Source organism: Elephas maximus, chromosome 19, assembly GCF_024166365.1.
Source record: "Elephas maximus indicus isolate mEleMax1 chromosome 19, mEleMax1 primary haplotype, whole genome shotgun sequence".
Lineage (NCBI taxonomy): Eukaryota > Metazoa > Chordata > Mammalia > Proboscidea > Elephantidae > Elephas > Elephas maximus.
In genome coordinates this window covers 17,260,359-17,283,329 of record NC_064837.1, presented here as the reverse complement: position 1 = coordinate 17,283,329, position 22,971 = coordinate 17,260,359, and the positions used below count along the sequence as shown (strand labels likewise).

Sequence of the window (22,971 nt, the reverse complement as noted above, 5' to 3'; positions counted from 1 at the left end):
CCTGGCTCCGCCTGGGCCTTGCTGGCCTCCGGAAACAGGAGCTGTTGGCAGGAAACCACGGGCCACCAGTCACAGGGGCAAAGATAAAGCTGTCAGCCCCCCAGAGCCTGGGCTGGGGCTTGGGAGAAGCTGGGGTGGCCTCAGGCCAGAGCCTTCCCAAAGCTGGGAACCCATCTCCACCCTCAAACATCCTCCCCTCCCCTGAACCCAGCCCTGAGGGCTGCTCAGTCCCTGGGGACCTATAGCCAGGAGCAGAGGAATGAGGGCGATTCTAGTCTAGCTGCTTGACACTTCCTTTGCCTGTGGCAGAACCCCCACCCTTGGGCTGTCCTGGCAGACAGCCTTCCATCCACCGCTCTCTGGTCCCAGCCTAAGCAGCCTGTTGGGTTGGAATCTCCTCTCCCACCACTGGTCTTGCTCCACCGCCTGCCAGAGCAGAGAGGGAGGCAGGTGCCCAGACAACATCAGGGGTCCTTGAGACCCAGCTGTGACACGGCCTGCCTGTGTTTAACATCCTTGCTCTGCCACTTCCTGGGTGTAGAGGCTTGGGCCAGCTGTCTCACTTCTCTGAGCCTGCTTCCTCATCTGTAAAATGGGGACGATAAGGGTCCTTTCTTCATAGGTTGAGGTCCCTGGGGGACAAGCCCTGATAACAAAGGAAAGAGAGCTGGAGGCCACTACAGAATTTGGGATGCAGCCCATCTGCAGCCCCTACCCTCGTGGATCCCAGCCCAGCCCCTGAACATGGGGGCTCCAGAGGAGGGTTGTGGGGAAGCATGCCAGGTGAGGCTGCACCTCGTTAACTCTCCCAGCTGGAGGCCTCCCACCCCCACACCTCTTTATGCAGACAAGAGATTGAAGCTCACACTGGAGAAATGAATTGCCCAAGCTCATCCCCGAGTGCTAGAGGACCAAACTTGAAGCAGGAGTCTCACTGGCCGCCCCCTAACCCATGCTGGGGCCCCCAGGGTTCCCAGAGGGAGCATCCCTCCAAGCTGCCCCACCCCCTACCCTAGGGTGATAAGCAGCCTTCTTCCCGGGAAGCCATTAGCTGGGAAATTGCTCTGGGCAGGGATCCAGGCCCCTTCCCTCAGCCCAGGCCAATCCCTCTCTGTCAAATAAATCACCCTCACCCTGGGTTCCTGCCAACTCAGTGGGGATGTCTCAGGCATAACTATGGGATGCCACCTTCAAGAAAGGCTGGCAAGAGCCCATTCTGGGCTTTGCTAAGGAAAACCCCAGAGACACTCAGAGCCCAGACTGTGGCCAGATCTTGACCCCAACAAAAGAGCCTGACCCTTTCCCAGCTGGTCCATCATCCTTGGAATGGGAGGCCCAGGACATAAGCTGCTTGGGGCAGGGAATGAGTGGGTGCCAAGACTGGGTCTGAGTCATCTCTGTATCCCCCGCACCCACCCATCCTCCTGACACATTCCACTCAGGAAAGCAGCACAGGCACTGAATGAAGGAGGGAAGGAGGAAGGGAGGCAGGAAGGAAGAAAAGGAGGGAAGGAAGGAAAGGAGGCAGGGAGGGAGGAAAGGCTAGCTCCTCGCACTACCACCCCATCCTCCTCCTCCTTCTCCAAAGAGCCAGGCTTGCTGACCAACAGATCAACTGACGGACAGACAGACTTGCTTGGAGTACACTCTTGTGCTTCTGTTACAGCCTCAGCACTGACCTCGACACTCAAAACAGCCTGCCATGGAGGATGGTCTTATTTGGGGATATTAGCATATCGAAAGTGTGCCTCAAAGAAAAAGAAATAAGAGCAAACACAATTTCTCATCCTGAATTTCTTCTCTTGCTAATTACTCTCCAAGACTAAGCTAGCCATCTGATAGGGCCAATGTCCGGGTTGCGCTGGTTTTAAAATGTATCTTTCTCGTCCGAGGCCTTTCCCACCTGTGACCCCAGCTCCTCCATGCCCAGGGGAAGGTCGTGTTTGTTCCAGACATTCGGGCTGGGATGAGTTTATAGGTGGCAGAGTGCATTTCACACTCTGGAATTCAGCAGGCTTTTCTTTATAATGTCCCTATGAAGTAGGTACTAGTGTCCTCATTTTACAGACAAGAAAAGTGAGGCTCCCGAGGTTGAGTACCTTGCCCAATGTCCTACAACAAGTAGCTCCCATGTCTGCTGGGGGCTGGGAAGGAGGCTCCCCAAAGTCTGAGGGCTTGGCTTGGAGCTCACCCCAAGTCTCCAGAACTTGAAATCTGCCAAGCCTACCTTATAAGCCCAAAGGCCGGATGGCCGGCTTGGGTACTGGGCCGAGCCTTGTAGGGAGACAAATCTCTGCTGCCGAGTGCATGGCCCCAGGACAGCCTCCCCATGCCTGGCTAAATTTAGCAGCTCTGTGGAGTGTGGAGGGGGCCAACGCCTGTCCCAGAGCCACTGCCCAGGCCTGGAGGCCAGCCCAGGCCCTCCAGGGAGTATAAGGTCCAGTGGGCCTCCTTAGCTACTCAGGGTTTCCAGTTTGCAGGGTCCACATCTCTCACACCATCTGGCCTGCTTTGGTGTCCCAGGGGCTCACTCAATGTCATCTAGCCACTCAGACACCCAGCTGGACCAGGGCCCTGAGCTAACTTCATAGTGACTATTGGGGGAGGCCTGGGTGTCCAGCAACGGTCCTCAGGGTTGGCAGCCCCTATTACCTTGAATTACGGTGTTGGCAAAGAATATTGAATATACAGTGGATTGCCAGAAGAACAAACAAATCTGTCTTGGAAGAATTATAGCCAGAACACTCCTTAGAAGCAAAGATGGTGAGACTTTGTCTCATATATTTTGATCAGGAGGGACCAGTACATTTTATTTAAAAATGTACTTTTTAAAAACATTTTTATTGTGCTTTAAGTGAAAGTTTATAAATCAAGACAGTCTCATACAAAAATTCATATACACCTTGCTATGTATTCCTAGTTGTTCTCCCCCTAATGAGACAGCACACTCCTTCCTTCTACTCTCTCTTTTCGTGTCCATTTGGCCAGCTTGTGACCCCCTCTGCCCTCTCATCTCCCCTCCAGACAGGAGCTGCCCACATAGTCTCATGTGTGTGCTTGATCCAAGAAGCTCACTCCTTACCAGTATCATTTTCTATCCCATACCCACTACCATAGTCCAGTCCAATCCCTGTCTGAAGAGTTGGCTTTGGAAATGGTTCCTGTCTTGGGCTAACAGGAGGTCTGGGGACCATGACCCCCAGGGTCCTTCTAGTCTCAGTCAGACCATTAAGTCTGGTCTTTTTACCAGAATTTGAGGTCTGTATCCCACTGCCCTCCTCCTCCCTCAGGGGTTCTCTATTGTGTTCCCTGTCAGGACAGTCATCGGTTGTACCTGGCACCATCTAGTTCTTCTGGTCTCAGGATGATGTGGTCTCTGGTTTATGTGGCCCTTTCTGTCTCTCGGGCTCATAATTACCTTGTGTCCTTCGTGTTCTTCCTTCTCCCTTGCTCCAGGTGGGTTGAGATCAACTGATGCATCTTAGATGGCCGCTTGCTAGTGTTTAAGACCCCAGACGCCACTCTCCAAAGTGGGATGCAGAGTGTTTTCTTAATAGATTTTATTATGCCAATTGACTTAGATATCCCCTGAAACCATGCTCCCCAAACCCCCGCCCCTGCTACACGGGCTTTGAATCATCCAGTTTATTCAGGAAACTTCTTTGCTTTTGGTTTAGTCCAGTTGTGCTGACTGCTCCTGTATTGTCTTTCCCTTTACCTAAAATAGTTCTTGTCTACTATCTAATTTAGTGAATACCCCTCTCCCTCTCTCCCTCTCCACTCTTGTAACCATTGAAGAATATTTTCTTCTCTGTTTCAACTGTTTTTCGAGTTCTTATAATAGCGGTCTCATACAGTATTTGTCCTTTTGCAACTGACTAATTTCACTTAGCACAATGCCTTCCAGATTCCTCCCTGTTATGAAATGTTTCAAGGATTCATCATTGTTCTTTATCAATGCATAGTATTCCATTGCGTGGATATACCATAATTTATCCACTCATCCGTTGATGGGCACCTTGTTTGCGTCCATCTTTTTGCTATTGTAAACAGTGCTGTGATGAACGTGGGTGTGTACATATTAAAAATGTACTTTTAGTGCACACTTTGATGAGTTTTGACAAACGCATACATTCAGGTAACCACCTCCCCCAGGTCATCACCTTAGAACATCCTCTCATCCCCCTTGCCGTCCGTCTCCTCAAACCCCCCAGGCCCAGCAATCACTGATCTGTTTTCTGTCACTACAGATTCGTTTAGCCTTTTCTAGAACTTCATACGGAGTCCCTAGGTGGTGCAAGCAGTTAACACGCTCAGCTGCTAACTGAAAGGTTGGAGGTCGGAGTCCACCCAGAGGCACCTCAGAGGAAAGACCTGATGATCTAGTTGTGACAAACCAGCCATTGAAAACCCTACGGGGCACAGTTCTACTCTGACACACATGGGGTTGCCCTGAGTCAGAGTCACCTGGTAGAACTTCATTAAGTGGGATCACACAGTATGAGATTTTCTTGTGTCTGGCTTTTTTCACTTAGCACATTGATTTTAAGCTTCATCTGTGTCATTGCCTGTACCAGTAGTTTTTGGGTTTTTTTTCCTCCTTTTTTATTGTCGAGGAGGATTCCATGGTATGGGTGTACCAAAGGTTGTTGATCCATTCATCTGTTGATGGACATTTGGAATGTGTCCAGATTTGGGTTATAAGGAATAAAGCTGCTATAGACATTTGGGTTTGGGTCTCTGTGTGGACATATGTCTTCTTTTCTTCTCCTGACTCTCTCTTTGCCCTTCTGTTCCCCCAGCACTGACTCCGGGGTGGTCTTTCCCACTACTTTGAGTGCAGGAGCCATCAGGGGAGTGGGGAGCACACAGCCCTATTCTCTGGAGGGGGAAAGGTGAGGCCATGGCCATTTGGCAGCCACATCACTGAGCCAGTCTGAAGTGTGCCTGGGCTTGCCCCGGAATTCCCTCCTGAGCGAGCAGCACTGTGAGGTGAGGAGGCCTCTCTGTTTATCTTGGCGGCTCCCATCTTGGTCTGTTGAGCTCCATGCTGTGGGCTGGACAGAGCCAAACTTGGGCAGGCCTGGGTTGGGGTGGAGGCAAAGCAGGCCTGGCCATCAAGCCCCACGGACTGCTAGGAAGGCTGGATCCAGCTTGGCCTCATACACAAATTCCCCAGGCCCATCTTAGCTCCACACCCTGTCCTGCCAGTCACCCACAATGAGGCTAACTAGATGGTCAGACTCTCAGAGGGCCTGTTCTCTCCAGTCATTGGCCCCTCTTGGCCTCCAGCTCCTCATCTATAAAACAGAGCCCTAATCCTTGACTGGCCCATCTCACAGGCGTAGCAGAGGGGGCATCAGGCGTGTGTAAAGGTTTCATGGTCTGAGAGGTCTTATAGGTGGACCATGTGGAATGGAGGTCACTCTGCCCATCCCTGGCCCCACTGTGAGCTGTGCTTCAATCTTTGTTCCCTCCAAAATTGGGAGCTCCTAAGGACCAGGTCCTGTCTCCTCAGGTCAGGGCCAGCTTCGTGGGTGGTGACCTGTGCAGTCACACAGGGCCCCTCACTGAAAAGGGCCCTGTGCTTAGTGTAATGCTCGGCTGTGAGCGTCATGAAATTCTTAATTTTTGAACAGGGGTCCCCACATTTTCACTTTGCACTGGGCCCTGCTAATTACGTATCTGGTCCTGCCTCTGGCCCTGTGGGTAGGCCCAAGTCTCTTTCCTGGGGCAGCTGTGCAGAGGACAGGACACAGTTTCTTTGTGAGCCTTTCCTCCTGAGGAGAGAAATGAGGGAGATGGTGGGACGCGGCCCCTCCCTCCCTGGAGCCCCCCTCCCAGGAAGGCAGGGCCACCTGGGTGAACCAGGGACTAATCTCAAGCAGGCTAGCATGGAGGCCCCTGACGGTGTGGGCTGAGGGAAGCCTTAGGAAGGTAGATGCTGGAAAAGAGAGGTAGATGCCATTCTGGGGTTGGACATAGGGAGGGAAACAGTAGGATGTAAACTTCAGAGAGGGTGAGAGCGTGGATGAAATGCAAGGGAAAGGCAGAGCCCATAGAACAGCCAGGGCTGGGAGCCTCCCTGTGGGGTGCAAGAGGACCCTGAAATTCAGCTTCAGGCCCAGCCCTGCCTAAGGCCAAGTCATGAACTCCTCCAGCCTTTGTTTCCTCAGTGGTGACAGGTGAACCGTAATTTGTGTAAAATGCTTTGAATCTCACACTCTCAAGTGCTGTCCACAGGCGCAGCCAGCAGACTGAACCTCCCCCACCTGCTGAGTCCTGCGTCTGCCACCCAGCCGTGGCTCCTGAGTGTCTCTCTCAAGCCTCCTCTTCAAGGGAGAAAGAACCATTCCTGGTGATTTGGGGACCCAGGTCTTTATTTGCCATTTCCGGGGGTGGGGTGGGTACAGGAGGTAGCTCCCCAGGTAGACACCAGGGGCAGAGATAGGGGCACCAGACTCCAGGAAAAGAGATGCTGACGTCCTCTGCTGCCCAGGCATACGAACTTTATTTCTCTACCAAACAGCATGTCAGCAGGTGGGTACAGGGCCCTGTTCCCACCAAGACCCCCTATCTCCTCAGCAGGGAAGAGGCCAAGGATCTCTGCTGGGCACCAGAAGGCCCCTTCCCCAACTTGGCCCCCTCCAGCACCTACCCCGAGGGAGTCTGCAAAGCAGGCTGAGGGGGTTTCGATTCTGGACACCAGAGCAGGGACGTGAGTGTTGATTTTCATATAAAATAATCACTTGTCTACTCTCTAGAAGGGGTGTGGACATAGCACTCATTTACTCCTTCCTTTCTTCTATGCCTAACTAAACCAAAAAAAAAAAAAAAAAAACCCAAACCCACTGGACTCAAAGCGACTTAGTTTTTGCCAAAAGGGCAAAAGCTGAGTGAAGACAGACATTCTTTCCTCCAAACGCTGTTTTCCTACCATCTGACATGATCCACATGGAGCGTGTCCCTCCAGCAAGGAGGGAGGGAGAGGGAGTGACTTGGGCAATTAGCGATCCTTCATGTCACCTTTCTGGGCCATGGGGTGTGGGGGGCTAAGGATGAGGCCAGAAGTCCAAGGGGGGATTTGGCCAAAGACCTTGGCCACCCCCAGAGGGGCAATACATTGGTGTGAGCTATAAGTACATGTGAGACTCAGAATCACTGAGCCACACACCAGGCTGGGACATGGAAGGGCACAGTGGTCAGGGCCCCAGGGATGTCTGGGACCTCTGGGGCCAAGGACATAGGCAGCCAATCGGACTTCTGCTTGGCAGACCAAGCAACACTGAGACTTGGTAGGTCTCATTTGCTTAGGACAGGGAATACCTGCACCCAGGATGTTAGACGAGCTGAGGCAGGCAGCCTGGGTTGTTTTTTCTCCTGGGGAAGGAGGATCCTTGCATCAGTCCCTGACCCCCCTCTTGTGTCCCCTCTCTGACCCCCTGAGGCCTGTACATATATAAACAGAAACAGGCTCAAGTCCTCATGAGCCAACTTCATGGAGGCAGAGCAGAGTGGAGGGGGCGTCCCCCACTGCCATGCACAGCTGGGCCCACATGCTCCCCTTGCGGCACCCCTCCCCCACCCTGATGACCAGGCCCTGGTCCAGGCAATAAGGGAAAGGTCAGAGCCGGCCAGAGTGGCCTCAGTAGTCCTCTATTAGTGTGGAGGCACTGGTCACCAAGTAAATGCCCAGATTCCAAGCCAGGGGGCAGGCTCCAGAATATCTCGGGGTTCAGGATGGAGGGGCCCTGGCTCCGCTGCTGGCTCCAGCTTCCTGGTAGCCCTGTCCCACGCTGCAGCTTCTGTGGGAACCCAGGAGAGTCCAAGAGTCATGAATTACAGAGGCCCCACGTCAGATGAAGTGGTTCACAGGTGAGACCCCAGGACTGGGCCTGTGGAGTGTCCGGCTGGGCCTGAGGAGCAAGTGAGCGAGCGTGGCGGTGGGCAGGGGTGGGGTGTGGCAGTGAGTGCTTGGGCACCATCAGTCTGATGTCAGCATCGGAGACTCCACTCTCCTCCTGGCACTCACTTCTGGCCCTTTTCTTCTAGAAGAAAAATCCCAGAGCACGGTAAGGTGTTTGTGTGTGGGCACACCTCCAGGCTGGCTCCTTCTGGCAGCTTCCTTAGTCCCTTCTCACCCTACACTTCTCCCAGGACAGCCTCCTTGTCCCATGGCATCAGTCACTCCAGAGCTCTGTCTACCCCCAGCCTAGCTACCTCTCCTGAGCTCCAGCCTGGGGTCCATTCCCTGGACACCCCCCAGTCTCCCTCATTCCACAGGTTCTGTGGATTCACCACCTCCCCCGGAGTGAATATTCTCTTCCTTTTGGTTTACGCATTTCAGTTTGGGGAGCCAGCACCCACCCATCATACAGCCCAGAAACTACTCCCCCATTCCATACACCCAGCATCTCCAAGGCCTGCTGATGTCACCCCCTGAATCTCTTGAGTGCGTCTCCTCCCTCACTGCCCCACTAGGCCTCAAGCCTCTGACCCCGGCCTCAAGCCTCTGACCCCAGCCCCCAGCCTCCAATCCCCATCTCACCTCACTACCACCCTTCCACCCCCCAGGACCGCGTTAAAGCCCCAATCTGACCCCATCATCCCCTTTAATGGCTCCCCACTGCCCAGAATAAACTGCAAGCCTGCCTTGTATCCTGACTCACCCAGGTCTGCCCCCACACAGCCTCTCCAGTTCTCACCCTCCCCACAGTCCAGTCACAGGCCTGACAGCTGCTCAGCCATACCTGGGCAGAGCCAGGGGGTGGGGCAAGAGGACCCCCCCACCTTAATGGTGCCAATCTGGTTCCACAGTCCTCACTAAGACACATCCCTGTAAATCACGGGGGAGTCACAAACGTCAAGCCTCAGCAAAACTTCCCTAAAAGGCCACCACTGGGCTGGCTTGGGAATGTAACAGGGTCCCCTCTCTCACCCCCACCTTGTCTGATTTAGGAGGTCCGATGGACGCGGCCGCACAGGGCTGAGCATCCACCTCGGGGCCCGTGCCCCCACCTCTCAGAGTTGGTCACTGGCACCTCCCCCCTCCAACTGTGTCTGTCTGTGGCCCCACAGCCACTAACGACATCTGGCCACCACTCTCAAGCTGCACCTCTCCAGGAGCCTGATCAACATCTCAGGCCAATGGTGAAGGCGGAAGTGCGGCCTGGAACCCACCCACCCTGGGCTGGGACTCAGAGTCTCTTCCCTAGATCCTTCCCAGGCGGGCTCAACATCCTCCCACCAGTCTCCCTGCCTTTGGTCCTGCCCTTGCCCATCTTGCAACCTTCTATGGCCCCAGTGTCCTGAGGATAACTTTCACGGTCCTCACCATAGCATGTGAGGCCCTTCTTAGCCTCTGGGTCTGACCTCTCTACCCTGCACCCTAGACTCCAGCCCCACTAGACACACCAGCCCTTTCTCCACCAGGTTCAGTTCTCCCCTTTCCCATCTTAACTCAAACCCGACCTTTCTAGGAATCACCCCTAAGCCCCGGCCCACAGCAGGAGCTGCTTTCTCTACAGCCCTTCTACACTACCTCAGTGGTGCTAGAAACCCTGGTAGACCTGGGAATTCGCCATGTCCAGCAGCCGATGCTGAACATGGAGTCCAAGACATAGGTTCTTCCCCATTGACTGAGAAATTTTAGCCATAGGCACAATGTTCTTACTTTTAAATATTCCTAAGAAAATCTGCTGCACCCCTTGGCAGTGTGGCCACTAGGGAAGGCCCTCGAGGAAGATAAAGAAGCCACCCGAGCTGCCGTATACTGGCCTGGTTTTGCAGGTGAGTGAGGGAGGTCAAGTTTGGCCAGAGGGTCTCCCGGCACACCTTGAACTCCACTGATGGAGTTTCAGACCCACTTCCTCCTCCTCATCTCCCCAGGAGGGTCCATGGAGGTGGGTGAAAAAGAACCACATGGGGACAGAATGGCCTGACTCCTCCCTCAACCCCCACACCCTCCAACAGCACCCACCCCCAACCTCAGGTGAGCCCCCCACATGCGTCTGATCACCCCCTGAACAGACACATGGTTGGCCAGCCCCTCCAGAGAGAGGAGGCCAACTTGTTTTTTTTTTTTTTAAGATAAAATAGGTGCAGCACCTGGGGGACTGGCCAGCGTGGGAGATGTGGCCCAACTGAGTGCCTCGGGCTCCCGGAGTAACATGCATTTGATCTATTTATAGTCCCATTCCCCCTGCCCCAGGACTGGAACACCTTCCTGCCAGAGGTGGCCCCCAAGGACCTAGCCGTCCCAGCAAGTCCTCAGCCATCACTGGGCCCACCCCAGCCCCTCCACATGGCCACAGTCTTGGCCCAAGCTCCCAGGAATGGGGACCTCCCCACTGCTGCCTCCTGCTTGGAGCCTCCCTTGCCTTTGGGAGGTTCCCAACTGCCTGCTCTCCGAGCCCCTCCCGTAGAGGTGGGCGGCGGACCCCAAGTGCCAGCCTGCTCCTCTGTTCGTTCTGGGGTTAAGGCTGATCCAGAGCTGTGAGCTCAGCAACAAAGACCTCCAGCCACCCACCCACCCACAAGGTGACACCAAAGAGGCCAACCCAGTGTGGTCTGGGGTCCAGGAAGCGGTCAGCAGCTGCCCATTCCATGCCTGGGAGACTGTCCTGAGAATGCCTGGATAAAGATGGACTGGGGTCAGAAAGGTCAGACCACAGATCTGGCCCAGAGCCAGGGAACAGCGGTCCTGGCCATGCAGGAGTGATGGCAAGTGAGGCGGGCAAGGCAGTGTGGCCCTCAGCAGTGCCCCCTATTGCACCGGACCCTTCAGCGCAACACCCAGAAGACACCACGGTCAGGGCCAACAGAGCACCTTCATGTTCTCCACGTGGTAGTCCAGCAAGGCCAAGATGCCAAGACAGAGGCTCCAAGCATGACAAGGGCCAGCCCACAGCTACTCACACCTTGCTGCCCACTGCAGCCCAGGAAGTAAAGGCAGGTGGGGAAGTAGCTGCTGGCAGCGTGGTGAGCAGGGCACAGAGGGCCTGGAGCCTACCACTCACCATCCATGTGGTTTCGGGACAGGTACTTGAGGGCCTCATCGAGCAGGATGACAGGCAGGGATATCTGGAGAACCACCACCCACTGGCGCCCACTCAGTGGGGTTACCTGGAAAATGAGCTGCAGAGGGGGAGGTTTGGTTAAAGGAAGGGCCATCCCACGTACTCAGCACCCCACCCACTCCATCGACTTGGGCTACAATAGACTCTCACAAACACATCTAAGACACCCTTCGAATTCCCACCTCCAGATCCTTGGCCGTTCCACTTCCCCCACCTGAAATGCCCTCCCCAACCCTATGCCCACATGCCCAAAGCCCGGCCATCCTGTTGGGACATGGGAGGGATTCTGCAAATTCTTTCTCCTGACCCAGACTTGGGAGATTCCCTGCAGTAGGGGGTCTCCACCGCTTCTGTCCCCCAGACCTGAGGGCTCCTGATGGAGGAGCATATCTGGGGACGGTGCCTGCTCAGGGCTCAGCACAGGTCACACCCACTGAGCACCTTCAGACCTCCTACTTCCCCATCCTCCAGGCAGGCTTCCGCTCAGACGACTTGGCAAGGCCCAGTGACCACCCAGAATCTATAATGTCAGACGAGGATTTGGATCCTGTCACTCCAGAAGTCAGAGAAGGGGGGTGGCATAACTCACGGGAAGGGGTGGCACAAGCAGGATGAGGAAGTGCAGGGCCATGGACATGGCCACGGCTGCCAGCAGCCAGGGGTTCAGCCAGGGTGGCATCCGCAACAGCGACTGGTTCTCCGAGACGCTGCCAAAAGCATAGAGCGCTCACCTCGGGCTGGGTTGGGGGCCCTGCCATGGGCACCCACCCTGCGAGGGAGCAGGGTAGCTGAGCCACAGCACAGCTCTGGTTGGGGTTAAGAGCTGGAGTGTGTCTGAAAAGTTTGTCAGCTGTCTGCCTGCCCTCCCTCTATGGATCTGTCTGGGGCTTGGGCTCCTTTTCTCTCCCCTTCAGACTCAATCCTGACCCTATTTCTTCCAACCTTTGGGCTGAGTCTTGGGCTCCCCTGTCCCCTAGATCTCAATTCTGGTCCCCACTGACTCTCAGAACCCTCCTTTGTAAGCCTCTCTGACCCTCAGCCCACAAGACTCCTCGGTCCCTCAGACCCTAGTCCTGGACCCTTCTCAGACTCAATCTTAAGCCTCCTCTGTCCCACCCCTTTGACCCCCAATTGAGGCCCTCCGCCCAGCCCACCTGTTGAGGGCGTTGCACATCTCAATGGTCACCAGCACGGACAAGGCCATGGTGGTTGGGAAGCGGGACTCGAAGACCTTGCAGTCCACCTCGTCGGCAAAGAGTGGGTTTTCCTTGGAACACTTCAGGAAGTTCCTCTGAGGGCGCCGTGGTGTGGTCGGGAGGGTTTGGGGGACAGTGATCAGGGGAGGGCCCAGCTGGTCAGAAGACGGAAGCCTCACCTTGCCCTCAGTCTGCACCTTGAAGACTCCATCACGACCAGTGGGCAAAGCACTGCCCGGGGAGGGCCAGGGAGCTGGGGAGGGGTGCTCACCCAGGGTGGGAGTCTGGAAGGCTTTACTGTGCTGGGGGTGGGGTGCTCACTGAGGGTTGGGGTCTGGAAGGCTTTACTGTGCTGGGGGTGGGGTGCTCACTGAGGGTTGGGGTCTGGAAGGCTTTACTGTGCTGGGGGTGGGGTGCTCACTGAGGGTGGGGGCCTGGAAGACTTTACTGTGCTGCGGGTGGGGTGCTCACTCAGGGTAGGGGCCTGGTAGGCTTTACTGTGCTCACCCAGGATGGGGCCTGGTGGCTCTAACGGGTTGCACTGATCTGGGGGAGGGATGCTCACCCAGGATGGGGGCCGAGGGCCCTGAGGAGCTACAGTGTGCTAGGGGAGGAGCCCGTACACAGAGGGGAGGAGGGCGGGGCTGCCCTGGGGCAGGGGTCTGGTGGATCAGAGGGAGAGCAGCCGGACACTTCCTCTGGGATGTCGCATAGACCCATGGCACTCACCAAGTCTAGAACCAAGTACATCACCTTTCCCCCACACCACACCCTCTCCTCCATCCCATCTCCGGGGATCAGAAACAAAGACCCTCACCCACCCACCCACCCATAGGCTGGGGAGGACAACAGGGACCCCAGGGTCAAGTGGAGGCCCATGCTTTACCCTGGGGCACATGCGGGTTTGAAGTGCAAGAGGCGGGGTGATGACTAACTGAGACCATGAATAACAAAGGTGAAAATCAGCCAACAAAGTCGTGCTTGAACAGAATCCAGCTTTGGTGGTGTAGAAGGTAAAAGGCTACAGGTGACTTATTCACTGTTGTTAAATACAATTCCATTCATGCCTCACTCTCTGCCACTAAGATTGAACTCTACACAACCTGCTTTCTGCTTATGACGTAAACAAAGGAACTGCCAGAGCACAGCCTTAACACCCAAAACCAAACTCGTTGCTGTCAAGTCAATTCCGGTTCATAGCGACCCTATAGGACAGAGCAGAACTGCCCCATAAGAGTTCCAAGCAGTGCCTGGTGGATTCCAACTGCCATAACCACTACACCACCAGGACTCCTTAACAACACAGAGCTTTCTAATTAACAAGAAGCTCTCAGAGCCTGAGAAACAGGGTGGCCCTCCTCTGCAGCCACAGGGAAGAGTTGTCTTTCTGTCTGTAACCTTGCTTGCAGAATCGGCTCTGAAGACGCTAAGCTGAGAACATTCTCTTCTGCATCAGGGAGGTAAGAGAGAACGTTTACCACCGGTAACCAGCTCAGCTCTCTGATAATATAAATCTGTCCTTGGAATCTAATCTGAACACGAGATCTTTTAAACAAAGGGTTTAGAAATTGGTAACACGTGCTGGGAAAATAACCCCCAAAGAGAAGCCTGTCGACCGTCTGCCTGTCTGACCTGCTGCCCAGCAATCACCTGTCTTCTCCAGCTGCATAAATCCAAACAGGCAAGGCAGCTCTGCTGAGTCAGAAGAGGCTGTTGGCACCTTCCGCTTACTTGGAATGAAAAGCAATAAAAGATCACGGCTTGGCTAGATTTCTTATTTTAACAAAGAGATTGAGAATCTTATCTCACTTACACCAACAGTGAGGTTTTCTCCAAAAGCCAAGTATTTGGGGACAACTGCATGTGTTTTAAAGACTAGTACTGATAACAGTGCAGGGAACTGCCCTAACGCCTGAGCCTGGCTCTACCCACCAGATGACCCACCAAGTATTCTCCCACCACAGTCAGGTTTCCCCCGCCCAGTCCTTAATGGCTTCATCATACATGCACACGCACATATACACATCTCCCCTTCGGGCACAGGTATGTTTAGATCCTTACGCGTGCACACAGTGAAGACACTACAAACAGGGAGGAAAATGCAGACAGGAAGAGCCAAGGTGTTTCAACAGATTTCCTGCTCTGGCCATAAACACCCTGCCCAATTCAGACCTCGGGGTTTCACCAGTGAGCACACATCAGCCCTCAGGTCGGGGTCACAGTACAGCCTCCAGAATCTTCTATCAGAAGGTGCTCAGGTCTGGTATTTTAGTCTCATGGGCTCACTGGGAGCTTTTGTGGGCAAGCGGGCCCATTTCTATTGGTGAAACCATTGCTCTGCCTGCTTTTTCCCCTTGCCTGCTTGAGTATTTCCTATTCACCTTATCCTGCAAGACACCCTTTGGGTTTTATTAACTTAATTAACATTTATATAGCTCTTACTATACGCCAGAGTCCCTGGGTTGTGCAAATAGTTAACATACTCTTCTGCTAACTGGAAGGCTGGTGGTTCAAATCTACCCAGAGGTACCTTGGAAGAAAGGTCTGGCAACCTACTCCCAAAAATCAGCTATTGAAAACCCTACGGAGAGCAACCCTACCCTTAAACACATTGGGTTGCCATGAGTTGGAATCAACTTGATAGCAACTGGTAGGTGGTCAGATGCCAGATGCTGTTCTAAGTACTTTACAAGAATTAACTCAGTAAATTCTCTCAATAAGCCTATCAGGTAGGGACTATTATCATCTTCACTTTACAGATGAGGAAACAAAGGCACAGAGAGTTTAAGTAGCTTGTCCAAAGTCACACAGCTAGAATGTGGTGTGAACCCCGGAAGCCTGGATCCAGGCTTCATGCCCCATGCTCTTAACCACTCTGCTGCCTCTTGGCAGCCTCCTCCAGGAACCATGGAACTCTGGACACTTTCGTGAAATTCAACAGTAACTCAAGCTGAAAGTTCTACCTCGGGTCTGACCCCTGACACCTCTGAGTCCCACAGCCACCTGCCTTTTCTCTACTGAAGCACTTCCCATCCTGAAATGTGACTGCCTATTTCCATGGCTCTCCCCCGCACAATGCTGTAAGCTGTTTGTAAAGACTGTGCCTGCTCTGGTCACTGCCAGGTACCCTGCACTTTGCGTGTGGCACATAAAACCAAACCAAAGCCAAACCAGTTGCTGCCGATTCTGATTCATGGCAACCCCATGTTTTACAGAGTAGAATTATGCTCCATAGGCCTTTCATGGCTGTGACCTTTTGGCAGCAGATTGCCAGGCCTTTCTTCCGAGGCGCCTCTGGGTGGGTTCAAATCACCAACCTTCCAGTTAGTAGCCAAGTGCTTGACCATTTGCGCCACCCAAGGACTGCTGTGTCTAGCACATAGTACTTAATGACCATTTGTCGACCAACTGGATAAATTAAAATTGGGATGACTTGTGGACTAATTGGAAACCCTGGTGGTGTAGTGGTTAAGAGCTACGGCTGCTAACCAAAAGGTCGGCAGTTCAAATCTACCACGAGCTCCTTAGAAACCTTACAGGGCAGTTCTATTCTGTTCTGTGGGGTTGCTATGAGTCAGAATTGACAGGACGGCAGCGGGTTTTGGTTTTTGGTGAGGACTGATCAGTGGTGAGGCTGGGAGATGTCTAGCACAACTCCCAGAGTCTGGCTTGGGTGACCAGGTGGGCAGTGGGACCAACCCAGGAGATGGGGATAGAGGAGAAGGATCCGTTTGGGGGAAAGGTGATGTCCTTGGTTTTAGATTCAGCCAGTGCCATGGATCTGTGGGTCATCCCAGAGGAGATGTGCTGCTGGATATATGGGGCCGGGGCTCTGAAGAGAGGTCTAGGGTCAGAGATTTGGGGTCCTTAGTATGAAGGATGGCAATAGAGACAGGGCTGGATGAACACAGCGGCGGGTGGTTTTAAGCCCACACCCAGTGCCCACCCTGCTGCTCTCACAGGACCCAAGTGAGCAGAGGAGCGCAAAGCTGGCCCCAGCCTTCTGCTGTGGGCTGGGCAGAGTGCCAGCCTCTGGGATGAGTGCCTGGGGCCCGTGCTCTGCACTGCTGCAAAGGGAGACTGTTTAGGGCTGGCGGGTGCCAGGAAAGTGACCCTGGGCTCCTCCTGCCCAGGAGGCCATCCCACTTCTTCCTGGATGTGAATGCTGCATGCTGTGAGAATCCCTGAAACCAGAGAGTCCCCAGGGAGGACCGCAACCCCAGCCTTACACTGCCATCAGACCGGGGAGATGGAGCAAGGGAGAAGCCACTTCACTGGGCTTTCCTGGCCCTCCCAGGGATGGGGAAGAGCCCCTCCCTGAGCTCTCCCACCTACAAGAAGGGAATGTGGTAAAGTTCTGGATCCCTGCAGCTCTCTGCTTTAATGAGAGCCCGCAACTGGCTTTGCTGTAATCGCTGTGAAGGCTCTTTCCAGCGAAGGAGATGATGTTGACTGCCTGGCAGAGGGACAGACTGTTAGAAGGCGGCTGAGGGGTCTCCTCATTTGCTTCCAGAGCTGTGCCCAGCTAAGCTGGCCCCATGTGGGGCACCTGCCAGCCACTGTGGCCTCCTCCCCTGTGATAAGCCATTTTCCTTCGAGAAACACCTGTTGGTTGTGGGGAGGAGAGCCAGGTAGACTCCTCCCCTTGGCCCCCCCCCCCATCTGCTGTTTGACCTTCTGCCTAAAGCTCTACCATGCCTCTGAGGCCTCAGTGCTTTGGGGGTTCCCTGATAAAGGTAAAACACTTCTAGGCAGATATGCCTCTTAGTCCCTCCCTAATTAGCTGACTGGAGATGGAGTAGCCTCTTCTCTGGCTTAGAGGGCTGTGGTGGTATCTCTGGGCTTCCAGTGGCTTCTGAGTTTGGTTCTTTAGGTGGTGGATATTTATATATATGTATGTGGCAGGGGGAGGGTGGGGAGGGTCAGTTGTCGACCAGCCATGGGGTTCTGGCCCCCCTGAAGTTCCAACAACAACTTGAGATGGAAATTCTACCCTAGCTCTGACCCCAACAGGTTCCCTGCTTGCCACATGCTCACCAGCTGGTAGAAAGTGACGTGAGGTCCCTCTGCATCATACAGGAACCACCAGGTGGCAGCAGCCACTGTGGCCAGGCCCACGTACACTGCAGGGAGGGGAGGAGAAGGGCTGTGGGGGATGGCTGTGGTTTTCAGGAAACCATTCCCCCTACCTAACAAGTCCCTGAATTTCCCTCAGGGAACCACTCTCTCCATCTCTAAGCCATGTAGTTTGCATAGACCTACCTTTGGTACCAGTGGTGGACCCTGATTTGCAATGAGCCTCTGCCATACCCCTGGCAACAGTGATTGGCTAGGAGATAAGCAGGTGGCCCAATGTGGACCAATGAGAACAGGCCTGAGATGTTTATCACACCACTGAGGGAATGATAAAAGGCTTTTTCTTCTGAATTTGGGGTTGTAAGAGAACGAGCATGAAGGCTGGAGCTGCAGCAGCCGTTCTGCTACCCTGAGGGGCACCTGCCTGAGAATGGAGCTGAGGCAGAGCCGACAGTGATACTAAGGCCTGGATCCATTGTTCCTGAAGTTTGCATATAGTCTTGTGAGCCCACACAATCTCTTGACACAAGCCAGACTAAGTCACACTGTCTATGGTTTGCAATTCTAACTGATATGAGGGTCTTACGAAGTTCCTGGAACCCCACTGAGGGCTGGGGCCTGCTTACCGCCAATAGCCAGATAGCGGAAGAAGAGCCAGCCACTGATGAGGGCCTCATGGGGGTTCCGGGGTGGCTTCTCCATGATGTCCAGGTCTGGTGGGTTAAAGCCCAGGGCCGTGGCAGGTAAGCCATCCGTCACCAGGTTCACCCAGAGCAGCTGCACAGGGATCAGGGCTTCGGGCAGGCCCAGAATTGCCGTGAGGAAGATGCTGGAACCAGAGTCATGGGCTCTAGTCCCCAGCAGGGCAGGCCCCCACCAGAAGGAGGGTCTAGGGAGCTCACCCCATCTCTATAGCAGCTCTTTCACTCCCTGCTAGTCCTGATGTGGGTGCACACGTGACAGGTATACACATCTCTGTTTACATTGGGCCAACCCAACTTCCCCCAGTCCCAGCTTTGGAGCCCTGACACATTTGCTCTTCAGACCTAGCAGAGGCCAAATACACACACACACACACGCACACACATGAACAGTGCATTCCCAGGCATACACACACTTGTTCACAGACACACACAAAAACCTAGCACACACCACACACACCCACACACTTGCACCGATGTGCGGGGATGCAGAATTCACATGTGCACAGGCAAACACGTGCCCACCATTGCCCACCGGCATCTCTCACACATGAACGGAAATGCATATACGATTACATGCTTGTACGCATGCCCAAAGACCCACAAGTGTACACATGCACACATAAACATGTGTACACACTCCTCTCACTAGGGCACACACAACCACATGCACACACATACACACTTAGATCCTTACGCACGTACACACCAACACATTGCTGCCCAAAGGTGGGGCTACCTTCTCCCATCTTGCGACTCTGAAAGCAGGAAGAAAGTCATAGCTGAAGGGATGACGGGACTTTTCAGGCACCTCTCTGAGGGGTAGGGTGCACTATGGTCCATAGGTCACCAGGGCCTCTGGGGAATGACATGGTGTCCCCACCCTTGGAAGGCCCCAGCCAAAGCACAGCACCCATCCTTCCTCAGCCCACCCCAAGAACAAGCATTTCTCTATCTCAGGGATGCAGAAGCTGGCCCAGAGGGGCTGAGAGGAAGGAACACAAGGAGGGCCTCACCAGACGACCTCGCCGACGTTGGAGGAGATGAGGTAGCGGATGAATTGCTTCATGTTGCTGTAGATAGCTCGGCCCTCCTCCACCGCAGACACGATGGAGGCAAAGTTGTCATCTGACAGCACCATCTCCGCTGCTGACTTGGCCACGGCTGTGCCTGAGCCCATGGCGATGCCAATCTCTGCTTTCTTCAGGGCTGGGGCATCGTTCACCCCGTCACCAGTCTGTAGGCCAGGTTAGGTAAGGCCACACCTGAGCAACTTCCCTCCCACCTCCCCACCTCCCCCCAGATCAGCCTGCCCTAAGGAAGCAGGACAAAACCGGGGAGAAAATCAAGTCAAAGGCCAGAGAAGACGATGAGGCTGGGGATAGGGACCAGGGAGACCAATGGTGAGGGTTGGGATGAAATTAAGTTTGGGGATGGAGTAGAATATGAAATTGAAGTCAGAGGCAAAGCTGAAGTCATACTAGGGATGACTAAGGTTGTGGCCCAGGTAAAAGTCCAGGTAGGTTTTCTAGTCAAGGTCAAGGATGGGGCCAGGGTGATGGTCAAAGTCAAGAATGAAACTCAGGCTCAAGGTGAACAAAACAGATCAAGGTTGAGATTAACATCAGGAGCCAGGTCAAGGGTGAGGTTGAGGTCAGGAATTGAATCAGTGTTAAAGAACAGGTTAGGATCAAGAATGAGATAGAAAAAACCCGGGCCCGAACCAAAGGTCCGCCCAAAGGTGAACGGATAAATAAACTGTGCTATACTCACACAATGAAATCCTACACAGTACTAAAGAAGAAAGGATGTACCAACACCCTGAACAACATGGACAAATCTCAAAAGAAGTCAGACACAAAAAAGTATGTACTACATGGCTGCATTCATCTGAAAACCTAGGACAGAAAAAACTAAATCTATGAGAGAAAAAAAGGGCAACAGCGGTTGCCTCAGTTGGGAAAGGGGCCTGATGGGGACGGAGCACGAGGGAACCTGTGGGTTGATGGTAACGTTCTGTATCTTGTACAGGTTTGGGTTACACAGGTGTGTACATTAATCAAAAACTGATCAAATGGTACATTGGAGATTTGTGCATTTCATCGCAGGCAAATTTTACCTCATAAAGGGAAAAAAGAACCATACACAGACGCTGACCTCTAGTTAATGCTGTGGCCTCTGCCATACAGAAGGGTAAACTGTATCGATGGCTGCAACTTACCATGAAATGCTTTGGAAAAAAAAACAAACAGATTAAGGATGAACAGATGGGTCAAAAAAAAACCCAAACTCGTTGCTGTTGAGTTGATTCCGACTCATAGAGACCCTATAGCAATCCTATAGGACAGAATAGAACTAACTGCCCCATAGGGTTTCCAAGGAGCACCTGGTGGATTTGAACTGCTGGTCTTTTGGTTAGCAGCCATAGCTCTTAACCACTACGCCACCAGGGTTTCTGAACAGATGGGCAGGAATGTGATGATGCAAAGATAGCCAAGTGCTAGTGGTAGAGCCTAGATGGTGAATATACCAGTGTTCACTATAAAGTTCTTTCAATTTCTCTATGCATTTCAAAATGTTTCCACTAAAGCGTTAGAAAAAATAAGAATGAAGCAGAAAAGGGGTTGCATGAGTTACCTTCTCCAAGCCCTGTGACAAGTGCTCCGCCCCCTCCCCGTCTCACCCCCCCCCCCCGCTCCTATCTTGTGGCCTCACCATGGCGGTGACCTCATTAAAGGACTGTAGGTACTCCACGATGCGGGACTTGTGCGCAGGCTCCACACGGGCAAAGCAGCGAGCCGTCTGGCAGGCATGGCGCTGCTGCTCAGGGCTGAGCTCATCAAACTCACGACCTGTGTATGCCCTGCCCACCACGTCCTCCGTGTCCCCGAAGATGCCAAGCCGGCGGCAGATGGCCACAGCCGTGCCTTTGTTGTCCCCTGTGATCATGACCACGCGGATGCCCGCCTGGCAGCAGCGGGCAATACAAGCAGCCACCTCAGGCCTTGGTGGGTCCAGCATGCCCACACAGCCCACGAAGGTCAGGTCCGTCTGTAGGGAGGAGGCAGATGCCAGCTGGGCCTGAGCCCACCCTCAACCCATTACCTGCCTGGCTGCTGCAGGGGTCACGTGGCTCCCACCCTGGGACCCCATCCCAGCACCCACCTCATACTGGGCAAACTTGCTGCAGTCATCCAGCTGCATGTCCTCCTTCCTCGGGGGCATATCCCGGGTGGCCAGCGCCAGGCAGCGTAGTGTGTCCGAGCCTGAGCCCCAATCCCGGATTTTTGCCAGGATCTGCGCCCTGGAGGCAGTGTTCAGAGGTACTGTGCGGCTTCCCACGCGGACTGAGATGCAGCGCTCGATCACACTTTCAGGAGCCCCCTGTGGCGTGCGGGCAAGATGGGGAGGCAACCCTGCCAGTCACGACCCCCCTTTCCAACTGCCCAACTAAAGAAACTGAAGCCCATTGAGGAAAACGCCCTCAAGGTACACACTGCAAGGCAAAGCCTAAAATCCACTTTAGAAATCACAGGGTAGGAAAGCCCCACTGTGAGAAAACCCAAAGAGAAGGAGGCCGGAAGGGGAGCATGACCATCCACCAGCTTGGCACCCTCCCCCCACCAGCTGGTAGCTGAGAAGGCCTGCTGCAGCATTTTGGGGGTGAGCCTGGGGCTACTGGAATTCCAGGCCTGTGGGCTTCAGGAGCAGGCAGGCATGCTGAGCCAAGCCTGGGGACCAGATACAGGGCCATGAGGGGTGGTGGGTGTGGTTTGGGGGAAGCTGAGCCCAGGGGTGACAGGCTCCTTGGAGCTTTGAAGTTTTACCTTGGACCCCACCCCAGGCGTGGGAACAGCCACTGCCTCTTAATGGTTAATCAATGGCTTCTCCTTCTCCCAGAAGGGTCAACCCAGACCAGGGTTTCCAAACAGTTCATTCCAGTTCGAACCCCTGCTGAAAATTGCATTTCCATCCCAGATACACTGATTCAAAATCTACAGTTTAACAAAATCCCCTGGGGATTCTTATGTAGAATCAATTTTGAGACCCACTGCTCTACTAGTGGTTCTCAGAATTGGTCTCTAACCAGCAGCATTAGCATGGCTGGGGAACTTGTTAGAAATGCAAATTCTCAGTAGGAGTTCCAACCAGAGTGAACCGGTTTGAAGCCCACCCTAGACATTAACATTTTAAAGTGGCCCAAGTACAAACGTGGAGCCCTGGTGGTACAGTGGTTAAGAGCTTGGCTGCTAACCAAAAAGCCAGCAGTTCATATCCACCAGCCACTCCTTGGAAACCCTACGGGACAGTTCTACTCTGTCCTGTAGTCCGAATTGACTTGATGGCAATGGGTTCGGTTTTTTGGTTTTAAGCATCAATGCAAGAGCCTTTACATTTCAAAACGGGTTAAAACCTTCACTGTGGGGTGAAGTTAGGGCTGTGATTCCTATTTCAGGTTTGGACGCAGCAACAGGAGGTGCTGTGGACAAAGGTCTGGGTGGGTGCTGGTTTCTCTTCCCCTTCCTGGGACTCAGTTTCCAAAACATGGAGTACCATATGGGCACCAACTGCCTCAACGCCACCAGTCAGAGGCAAAAGGGCCTCCAAGACCTTCTAGGCTGACCCCATCATTCAGATGGGGAGACTGAGGCCCACAGAGGAGCAGGGATGACCCAAGGCCATGTGACGAGATAGTGCTTTGAAGCCCAGAGCTGGGGTCATGGCAGGGGGCAGGTCTCAGGCCCCTGGCCTTGCCTCTATCTCCACCAGGCCTGGATCCTGCTTGCACTTCCCCAAGGCAGGCTGGCCACCCTTATTCTGCTTTGACAACGGGTATCTCACAGCTGCAGTCTCTGGCAATTCAGTGGACTAGTGACCAGGTCCCCAGACCCTGGGTGTGCAGGGGCCCCATGCCAGTCA

At 53.9% G+C, this 22,971-nt stretch overlaps 1 protein-coding gene across 4 annotated transcripts in view; it reads right to left on the bottom strand.

The window, feature by feature from the left end:
- Positions 1-6,492: 6,492 nt before the first annotated feature.
- The window catches only part of ATP2A3 (ATPase sarcoplasmic/endoplasmic reticulum Ca2+ transporting 3), a 35,477-nt gene continuing 18,998 nt past the window's right edge, over positions 6,493-22,971 (bottom strand). The window contains exons 13-23 of one of the 4 annotated variants that reach the window (XM_049859571.1): positions 21,217-21,435; positions 20,767-21,102; positions 19,068-19,288; positions 17,977-18,179; positions 17,312-17,397; positions 12,233-12,369; positions 11,668-11,785; positions 11,019-11,136; positions 10,560-10,632; positions 8,751-8,836; positions 6,493-8,048 (exon numbers count right to left, since the gene is read on the bottom strand). In XM_049859571.1, the coding sequence (XP_049715528.1) occupies positions 8,824-8,836; positions 10,560-10,632; positions 11,019-11,136; positions 11,668-11,785; positions 12,233-12,369; positions 17,312-17,397; positions 17,977-18,179; positions 19,068-19,288; positions 20,767-21,102; positions 21,217-21,435 (1,524 nt within the window). In that variant the 3' untranslated portion in view covers positions 6,493-8,048; positions 8,751-8,823. Of the gene's footprint in view, positions 8,049-8,750; positions 8,837-10,559; positions 10,633-11,018; positions 11,137-11,667; positions 11,786-12,232; positions 12,370-13,116; positions 16,731-17,311; positions 17,398-17,976; positions 18,180-19,067; positions 19,289-20,766; positions 21,103-21,216; positions 21,436-22,971 lie in introns of those variants that run through there. The other 3 variants (XM_049859570.1, XM_049859572.1, XM_049859574.1) reach the window with 3 other exon arrangements.